Genomic DNA, 10,148 nt, shown 5'->3' on the forward strand with positions numbered 1-10,148 from the left:
TTTCCAGGATATGGAAGATATTAAAAATCCTAACTACTGCCATGGTTGTCAGATATTGGGCCAGAAGACAATTTCATAAGACATCTAGCCTGATGAACGTTAGGTACCTTATTCTTTGCAAGGCATTTCTTTGATTAGGAACACCAGGCATGTTAAGAGCTTAGACATTGAAGGGCGTCTGGGAGGCTCAGTTGGTTAAGCATCTGACTCTTGGTTTTCGCTCAGGTCATGATCTCACGGTTCGTGTGTTTGAGCCCCATGCCGGACTCTGTGCTCACAGTGCAGAGCCTGCTTGGGATTCTCTCTTTCCCTCTCTCTCTCTGTCCCTCCTCTGCTCAATCTCTCTCAAAATAAATAAATAAACTTAAAAAAATAGTTATTTTTTCCCTCTCCCCTCCAACCTTCCCATTAACTTGTTCAAGGCATTTTTCATGTCTTCATTCCTAAGCGTATAGATGATGGGGTTCAGCAAGGGGGTGACAGCAGTGAAAAACACAGCCACCACCTTGTCCTCAGGGAGGCTGGTGGATGGGCGGGAATAGATGAAGATGCAGTGGCCCAGGAATAATGTGACCACGGTGAGGTGGGCTGCACAGGTGGATAAGGCCTTCCGCCTGCCTTCAGACAGCTGCTGCCGCAGGCTCACCAGGATGACTGCGTAGGACACCACGAGGACCACGAAACAGACCACAGAGATCAGCCCACTGTTGGAGATGATGAGGATTTCAATGATGTGGGTATCCGTGCAGGCCAATTTGATCACCTGAGGTACGTCGCAGAAGAAGTTGTCGATCTCATCGGGACCACAGTAGGGCAGCTTGATGGTGAGGGAGGTCAGTGCGATGGAGTGGATGGTTCCCCCTGTCCAGAGGGCCACAGCAAGAAGCACACATACTTTCCAGTTCATAACTGTCATGTACTGCAGGGGTTTGCAAATGGCCACATACCGATCATAGGCCATGATGGTGAGGAGAAAGATCTCTGTGCAGGCAAAGAGGTGCAGGAAAAACATCTGAGTGACACAGGCATCAAAGGAGACGAGCTTCTCTTCTGACCATGTATCTATCAGCATCTTGGGGACTGTGACAGTGGAGTGGCAGACATCGATAAAAGACAGGTTGCTGAGGAAGAAATACATAGGGGTATGGAGCCGGCGGTCATAGGTAATCGTTATGACAATGAGGATGTTCCCAATCAGTGTCAGGACATAGAAAGTGAGGAACATGGCAAACACAGCCATCTGCACTTTCTGATTTACAGATAAGCCTCTAAGTCGTATATGTGTGATGGAAGAGGTTTGATTGAGTAGGCCGGCCTCTTCCATTCTCTTTGTTGGACACTCTGTCAAGAATTAGGAAAAAAAAATAACACTTAGCATCTGCATCAATCGTTTGGTCACTTAATTTCTTCTGTGTTTGACTTTTCCTCTGTCAGTATCTTATTTTAAAATCCCTATTCAGCACCTTAAATCATGCTGGACACATAGTAGGTGCTACACACACGTTTTTGGAATAATAGTGTGTAGAATCATGATTCACCAAGAGATATAAAACAACCTTGGAGAGGGGAGGGCTTATGTTTAGTTATAAATCTTTACAGGAGAAAAAATTAAGATTTTTCTACCCCAAGAGAATAACTTGGTCAAACTCATACAAATCCTGGCTTTGAGCAGTTTTCTTTATTGCCCGTTGCCTGCATTTTTCACTCCCGCAAACTACTTGCTCCTCTGTTGGCTTCTGCCGTGACGCCCTGGGACTGTAATGGGAATGATCTGGTTTTCAGAAGGCAGAGGCTTTTCACCAAGCTGATGGACAACCAGCAATATGGCAATTTCTTTAGGGGAGGCTGGATAAAACCCAGGAAACCTTGGAGAATCTGGAGAGAGTGATGGAGGCTTGCTTTTGCTCCACCCTTCAGATGAGGGCAGACTTGCTCATTCTTCAGCTGCAGATCAAGGTCCAGGACCAATTAGCCTCACCGTCCTCACTAGATTATCCTCAGCTCTTCTTAAAGTTCAATTCTGTTGTCTGACCCACAAGTAAAACATGGTTCTTTTATTTTCTTTTAAATTAGTTTCCCTTTGACCCAGGCTTCACTATTTAAAAAAATTTAGGGCGTCGCCTGGGTAGCTCAGTAGGCTGAGCATCCGACTTTGGCTGAGGTCATGATCTCACAGTTCGTGGGTTTGAGCCCCGTGTAGGGCTCTGTGCTGACAGCTGGGAGCCTGGGTCTACTTTGGATTCTGTGTCTCCCTCTGTACCCCTCCCCTGCTTGTGCTCTGTCTCTCTCTCTCAAAAATAAACATTAGAATTTTTAAGAATTTAATCATCCTGTGCTTATCACAAAAAGTGCACTCCTTCATCCCCATCACCTATTTCGCCATTCCCCCCGCCCCCCTGCCCCACAATAACCATCAGTTTGTTCTCCATAGTTAAGAGTCTGTTTCTTGGTTGGTCTCTCCCCCCTCTCTCTTCTTCCCCCCTTTGGTCCTTTGTTTTGTTTCTTAAATTCCACATATGAGTGAAATCATATGGTAATTGTCTGTCTCTGACTTTTCACTTAGATTTATATTCTCCAGCTCTACCAATGTTGTTGCAAATGGCACAATTCCATTCTTTTTCGTGGCTGAATAACAGTCCACTGTGTATATATACCACATCTCCTTTAACCATTCATCAATCGATGGACACTTTTTCTTTTTTTTTTTCATTTTTCAGGTAGAGAAAATGAGGCACAGAGAGGTAAAGCAACTGGCCCAAGTTCACAGAGAACTGTAGTAAGAGCTGTGCCTGGAGCTCAGGCTCTCTCTGCCCCTACTCTGACCTGACTCATTTATGTGATAATTAGGGTGCTAAGTGGAATGTGTCTTGGTGACCTGCCTCTTCCTCTCCTTGGTGCCCTAGGGCAGCTTGGTTGAGCATCTGTGGGGAGTCTCTCTTCTCTCCCTTGTCGTCATGCTGCTGCCTCCATGCATGGCCTGCCAAGGGTGCCCACCCACACAAGCCGCCCTCATGGTTCCTTAGGCCCTGTAATACTGTGCTACCTTATTCCCATCACTGATCACTGCTGGTGCTTTACCTCATTCCTCAAGGCCAGGCTCTCTGCCAGACAAATAAATCAACTCCACATTGCTTATGAAAAAAACTAGAGAACGCTTTCTCTTCTGCTTCTAATTATCTTTCTTCTCAATTATTTCCTATTACTCATCCTGCTGGTCTGCTGACAGTGGCCCTTTTCATTGTCTATATCAGAGGAAAGACTATGGTAGTATCAAATTAGGGAACTAGCGAAGTAGAGCCATGGGAAAAGAAAGCATTTTTGGGGCAGGAGAAGTATTTCAGGTAACATTTAAATTAAATTCGTGGTGTATAGAACTTAGAATAATATTTATAGTAACATCTTAATGTAGTTATGGGTTAACTTTACTATTTAGAAATTTCTCTTAGAGTGTTCACTTAAAGCTTCTGCTCCAGAAAGCTACTTTGAATGATTTACATCTGTTATCTTTTTAATTTATTAAGTTCCAAAAGGAGGATTGTAAATTGAAAGCTGAAGAACTGAGCAAGAATGGAGCCAGGAGTTTATTTTAAATCAACATGGAGGGGCGCTGGGGTGGCTATGTCGGTTAAGCCTCTGACTTCGGCTCGGGTCATGATTTCACGGTCTGTGGGTTTGAGCCCTGCGTTGGGCTCTGTGCTGACAGCTCGGAGCCTGGAGCCTACTTCAGATTCTGTGTCTCCTCTCTCTCTGTCCCTCCCCTGCTCGAGCTCTGTCTCTCTCTCACAAAAATAAATAAACATTAAAAAAATTTAAAGCTCATACATAAAAAAAATCAACATGGAGAATTTCACCTGCACAGATAGCAAAGGGTGTGCAGATTGAGGGCCTTAAAGCATCACCATCATCATCATCATCATCATCATCATCATCATCATCATTTTTCTATTTCTTTGGAGCCATAGGAAAAAAATGCTTTGAAAAATGGAGATGTGCCCAACTGCAGTAGAAATTTGGTGTTGGTTTAGGTCGAGAATACAGTGGACAGAAGGAAAATCTAATGTCTATTGCATACGTTTCAGAAACATGGAGGAAAACAATTAAGAGCAAAAACAGAATAACACAAAAATGTCTATAAAAACTCACCCTGGGTTGTTTCCGATGCTCCCAGCATCTCCAAAGAGAACTGAATCGTCACAGTCTTGTAATTTCAATATCAAATTATTTTCTAGTGGAAATAGCACAAATTTAAAGTTGGACAAATCAAATAACCCCATTTACCCTGATTTTTCCATGAGGATGGCCAGAATCCTTAGTTTCCTCGGGCTTTGTTCAGTGCTAGTAAGTCACAGTAAATATATTTGTGCAAAAATCATCCCTTTGTACCTATATTATTATCATATTTTTCAGTTAAGTAGAGCATGTAACTCTGCCCTAAGATTTTCTAGAATTGGTTTCTGGTCACCTGAAGATGTGATGTAAGCATGGTATGTTTTTTGCACTTTTTCAGATGATATTGATGGCAGAATGATTAAAAGTAGCTACCAACCACTTTTGCGGGTCGTGCTAATTTACCAGGAGACCTCTAGCACAGAACTGGACCTAATTATTCAGAACTAGTGTGACTGAGGCATTCTGTTTCCTTTGCAGCACATGCTCTATGTGTAAGTTTTATATTGCTAGCGTGAGATGGATTATTCCACCAAGGACTGAAGGGAAATCTGTCCAGGAAGAAAACAGCTGGGGCTGGCATCTGCAGTGTTGGTGTTTTTTTTTAACCTGAATTATATAGGTTTTATGTCCTTGGGACCTTTAAAGCAATGACATCAGCCTGCTATAGTCACTAGTTAGAAAAAGTTAATTCTGTAGGGACAAAAGTTACAGACCTTGCAATTGTCACTATGGGAATTTAATGGGAAAGCAAGACTTCTACCTCTAAATCTTTAGGATGTGTTTATACATGATTAAATGAACTACTATTTAGTGATTGCTTTCTATGTGCTAAGTATTAGGTGAGGGGCTTTTGTGTTTTCTTATTTACTCCATATAAAAACACAGAAATGAGGGATGGGCCATGGAGTTGAGATTTTAATCGGCTCTCTGCCAGAGAGGTCAAGTGTTTGAACTTCAGAGTCAGATTGTCTGAGTGCAGATTCCAATGTCCTAGATGTATGCATTTGGGCAAGTTATTTAACCTCTCTGGGCCTCAGTGTCTTATCCATAAAACATGAATAGCAATGGTAATTTTTTTTTAGAACTCTTGAAGTTTTTGCAAAGCACGTGGCACTTGGCAAATATGTTGCCTATGTTAATACAATTATGCAATATGCAATTCAAACAATCAAACAAAAAAGCCACCATTGACTAACAGCCAACTCTTTGCAACATTTATTCATTGTTTTGTATACAATGAAAATGTAGAACCTCTTGCTCTAATTACCCTTTGGCTTTCTCTGTTTAGATATAAGAGCTTGGTAGTTTAAGTTGGTGAAAGAAGAATCCAAAGAAGAAGAATGAAGATCATAGTTGGAGTCTTTTTTTTTTTTTAAGTTTTATTTATTTAAGTAATCTCTATACCCATCATGGGGCTCAAACTCACAACCCTGGTATCAAGAGCCACACACTCCTCTGACTGAGCCAGCCAGGTGTCCCCATACTTTGAGTTTGAATTTCAGGATTGTATAGTTTTTGTGGGATGGTTAGGATATATGAAATCCAGGGTGTGGAGTTAGAAGTAAGCCTTATAGTGGACTCTTCATGTAACAGTGTGTAGAACAGACGATGGGAATAGGAGGAACAGTGTCAGAAATTACCAAAAATTCTTATTCCTAAGGACTTGTGGCTTGGGCTCCTTTTCCTCAGTTTTCTTGTTGAATTTGTTGCCATTGATCAGAGGCCAGACTTGACTGCATCAAAAAACCCAGAGCTTCCAGAACTTACAGATATTGCTACTTTGTCAATGAGGGGCTTGTATTATACTGTCACTTTGACAATTATGATATGCATTAGGAAGAGGCATATACTTACCGTACTAATTCTCAAGTATTTTTGTAACTGAGATACTTTATCATAGGTAAAATATACCAAGGATAATATAGAAAATGGTGTTCAATTGATTATAGGGCAATTACTTTAGCCACTGTCATTGATAACATGCAAGGTTAAGAAATTAATTTTTGACCTCCTAATATACAGTTTCTGTATTTTCCCCCTTCTCAGTAGTCCTGTCTCCCTGGCCCACTATTTCCCTTTCTGCCACTTAAGTGTCCCTCCCAGGCTTTTCCTCCCTGGAAGTCCCTCAATGCTCCAACACTGTGTATTCCCATTCTCTCTGCAGAATAAATAAAAAGAATTGTTTACACTTGCCTAGCACTATAGAGCTTGCAAATCTCTTTTGCACTCATTCATTTATTTGATCTTCACAATATCCCCGTGAGGTAAGAGCGTTATAGAAAAATTAGACTTGGCATTGAGTGGTTTTCACAGAGTTTATATGTTAGGTAAGCACCTGAACCAGGGCTTGAGCTCAGGTCTTCTGCTGTTGAATTTGATAACTTACTCTATTACCTCACTTGGATACTGTACCTCATAGAGCAGCAACACTTAAAAGATTTTTCATCAGTGTAGGGGAAAGAGGACTATTTGGTATTCTTTGATCTTACTGATTCTTTCCTTCTTCCCATTCTATTTATTCTCTTCATTTGAAAAGATCATTTGAGGGGCGCCTGGGTGTCTCAGTCGGTTGAGAATCTGACTTCAGCTGAGGTCATGATCTCACAGTCCGTGAGTTCGAGCCCCGTGTCGGGCTCTGTGCTGACAGCTCAGAGCCTGGAGCCTGCTTCGGATTCTGTGTCTCCCTCTCTCTCTGCTCCTCCCTTGCTCATGCTCTGTCTCTCTCTGTCTCAAAAATAAATAAAAACATTAAAAAAAATTTTTTAAAAAGGAAAAGATCATTTGAAAAGTGATATGGTCCTCACTTATAAAAGATCACTGACTCTCTGATAAAAGCAATCAATAAGCAGTCAATAACCCAGGGTATATGTAATATCATACTTACAATAGTATGAGATAAAAAGATCCATAAGAACAATGATTTGTTCCTATAAGAAATTTACAATATATATAGTGAATTAAGGTGACTTCTATCCTAGGATTCAAAGAAACCCATTGAAAAAAACATTGAAGTGATGTCAGTAAATGAAATAAAAATTAGTGATGTAAAGTGAACTTCTTTTTTTTTAAAATGTTTTAAAATTTATTTTTGAAAGAGAGAGAGAGACAGAGCACAAGAGAAGGAGACACAGAATCTGAAGCAGGCTCCTGGCTCCGAGCTGTCAGCACAGAGCTGATGTGGGGCTTGAACCCATGAACTGTAAGATCAGGACCTGAGCCAAAGTTGGACCCTTAACCAACTGAGCCACCCAGGTGCCCCTAAAGTGAACTTCTTTCTCAACCTTCAAATCAACAGAACGTGCATATTCCGAGTGAGACCATCATTCTGTCCTTCACACAACTGTGCAGAAATCAGACCCTGGAAGGAAGCTACTCATCACCTATCTACCCCTCTCAAAAGAGACCAGCCAGTCTAATCTCATCAGTTCTTGTCTACCTACTCATTTCAATTCACAGCATGTTGGAACCTTCTGCTCGACCCTACATACCCTTATCTCTTTAGGACTTGGTACTTTTCTGAATCAAGCTCATATCCTTCTCTGACCCTGCAAACTCTTCATTATGCTCTCTAGCTAGCATTTTACAAGTAGAATCCTCAACCTCTTTTCTGTACATGACCTTTGTATTCCTGCTCTAAGCCTTCTTAAGTAGTGCACATTTTTTCTCCTATGCCAGGCCTCAAGTTTTAGTAGGTGCCCCCACCCCCCCCTTTTTTTTTTACAGTTGTTGATTCAGATAATTTGACTTTTCTCCTTTGCAACAATTCATATCCATTGAAGAAAATTTTTTCAGACTATTCCACCTGTAACTTTTTCTTGTTGTATCATTGTATCCTCAATTTCCATCTTGGCCATTCCTCTGTCTTTCCAAACATTTTGGCACTTGTCATCTTGTACAGAGATGGTCCATACAGTACTCTTGTCCCGGTTCTTTGATCTCCACCTCACCTCAACCACACGACAGTATAGATGGTCTCACCTTAAAGTTTGGACCACTACCTCAAATAGGCAATTTTACTACATTTTCCAGAGTCAAGTTACTTTTTTTTACTCCATGGTGACTATTTTACACTGTCTTTAATAACCCCTTCTACTTTTTTAATAGCTAAAGACTTGCTTATTATTTCACCTGTAATTATTTCACCTTATTATTTCAGTGACAGATAGAAGTAAGCAGAGAGAACTTTCACCCCATTCCCCTGCTAAAGCCATCCACTGATTTGCATCTGAACTTGTAAACTCTGCCCACTCTTATAATGGATATCCTCTTCTTCCCAAGGCCAGCCCCACCATTTGGATTTTGGATGCCATTCTTTATGTCTCTCGAGGACTTTGCTCCTGCAGTTCTCTGTCTCCTGCATCATCAAAATGTTGCCATTGTTGGATCATTCCCGACAGCACACGAACATGCAATAATGATTCCAGTATTGACGAGCCCTTCCTCGACTCCACATTCCTCTCCAACCACCACCTGATTTCTCTGTTCTTTATAATAAAATTCCTCAGAGGCATAACCTACACTCACTGTCTCTACTCCACCCCTTATCATTTCTTTATTGAACCTACTCCAGCTCTGTCTTTGTGCCTCCATCGCTAAAACCGCTTTTATGAAGGTCAGCAGCGATGGTCATATTGCCAATTCAATGGGCAGTTCTAGGTCTTTGTCTCATTTAACCTTTCAGCATTATTTAACATAGTCAATTACTTTCTTCTTTTTCAAAGAAGACAGCACACTCTCCTATTTTTTCTGCTGTCTTTCTAGTTGCTCCTTCTAAATGTCCTTTGCTGGACCCCCTTCATTTCTGACCTGTAAATAAAGTGCCCCAAGCTCAGTTCTTGGACTTTTGTTTTACTCTGATTATGCTTTAATTGACTTCATTCAAGTTTATTGTTTTAATACCATATTTATGCTGAAAACTCAAATGTTTATTTGTAGCCTCAACTTCTTTGAGCTATAGTTTTATATACCCGGTGGTCTACTGGGATTTTTAATGAGTGTCCAAAGTTAAAAACAAAACAAAACTAGACCATAAACCCAAAGTCTTAATTTCATGCTACTCCAACGTGATACAGTCATTATCTTTCTTCATTTTAAGTAACTTGGCATTACCTTTCACCCAATTGCTTAAGCAATTAACTTTGTATATGTTCTTGTCTTCTTTCTTTCTCTCATATCCCACATCCACTCATTCATGAGCAAACACAGATGCTTTCTGCCTTCCAAACATATTCTGAACATCACTACTCAGCTGTAGTGTAAGACACCATCATTTCTCTCTATAATTACTGTGATTGCATCTTAATTTATATCTCTTTTCCACTCTTGCCCCACTACAACCTGTTCTCCACACAGCAGCCAGATTCATTCTTTAAAAGCACATTTCTCTTTTGCTCAAAACCCTCCTTTCATCATAATAAAAGTTAAAAAAAGTCTTTGTTTTAGATTATATATGTTTTCTCCCTAATGTCATTGCTTACCTCTACTCTTCTTTCTTTTTAAAAAAAATGTTTATTTATTTTTGAAAGAGAGGGAGGGAGAGAGAGAGAGAGAGAGAGAGAGAGAGAGAATGAGCAGGGGAGGAGCAGAGAGAGAGGCTCTGAGAGCAAAGAGCCTGATGTGGGGCTGTAACTCACGAATTGTGAGATTATGACCTAAATGGAAATCAGATGCTTAATAGACTGAGCCACTCCTGTATCCCTTTTATTTTTTTAATGTTTCTTTTTGAGAGATGGAAAGAGAGAATGAGTGCGCACATGCAAGAGAGAGTGGGGGAGGGGTAGACACGGAAGGGGACACAGGATCCAAAGCAGGCTCTGTGCTGTCAGCGCAGAACCCGATGCGGGGTTCAAACTTATGAACCATGAGATCATGACCTGAGCCAAAGTCGGACACCCAACCAACTGAGCCACCCAGGTGCTCCACCCCTATACTTCTTTCATACCCTCTCAACTCTAGCTACACTGGCTTCCCTGGTGTTC

At 41.1% G+C, this 10,148-nt stretch overlaps 1 protein-coding gene across 1 annotated transcript; it reads right to left on the minus strand.

The window, feature by feature from the left end:
* Positions 1 to 376: 376 nt before the first annotated feature.
* On the minus strand, positions 377 to 1,329 carry LOC131518221 (olfactory receptor 4E1). Its single transcript, XM_058740811.1, has one exon. It carries the CDS (start codon positions 1,322 to 1,324, stop codon positions 377 to 379), a length of 948 nt encoding a protein of 315 aa, XP_058596794.1. The 5' UTR covers positions 1,325 to 1,329.
* Positions 1,330 to 10,148: the final 8,819 nt, after the last annotated feature.

This window comes from Neofelis nebulosa, chromosome 7, assembly GCF_028018385.1.
Source record: "Neofelis nebulosa isolate mNeoNeb1 chromosome 7, mNeoNeb1.pri, whole genome shotgun sequence".
Classification (NCBI taxonomy): domain Eukaryota; kingdom Metazoa; phylum Chordata; class Mammalia; order Carnivora; family Felidae; genus Neofelis; species Neofelis nebulosa.

Excerpts from the sequence above, each read along its gene's own strand:
- LOC131518221 (XM_058740811.1), bottom strand. The coding sequence starts at position 1,324 with ATGGAAGAGGCCGGCCTACTCAATCAAACCTCTTCCATCACACATATA.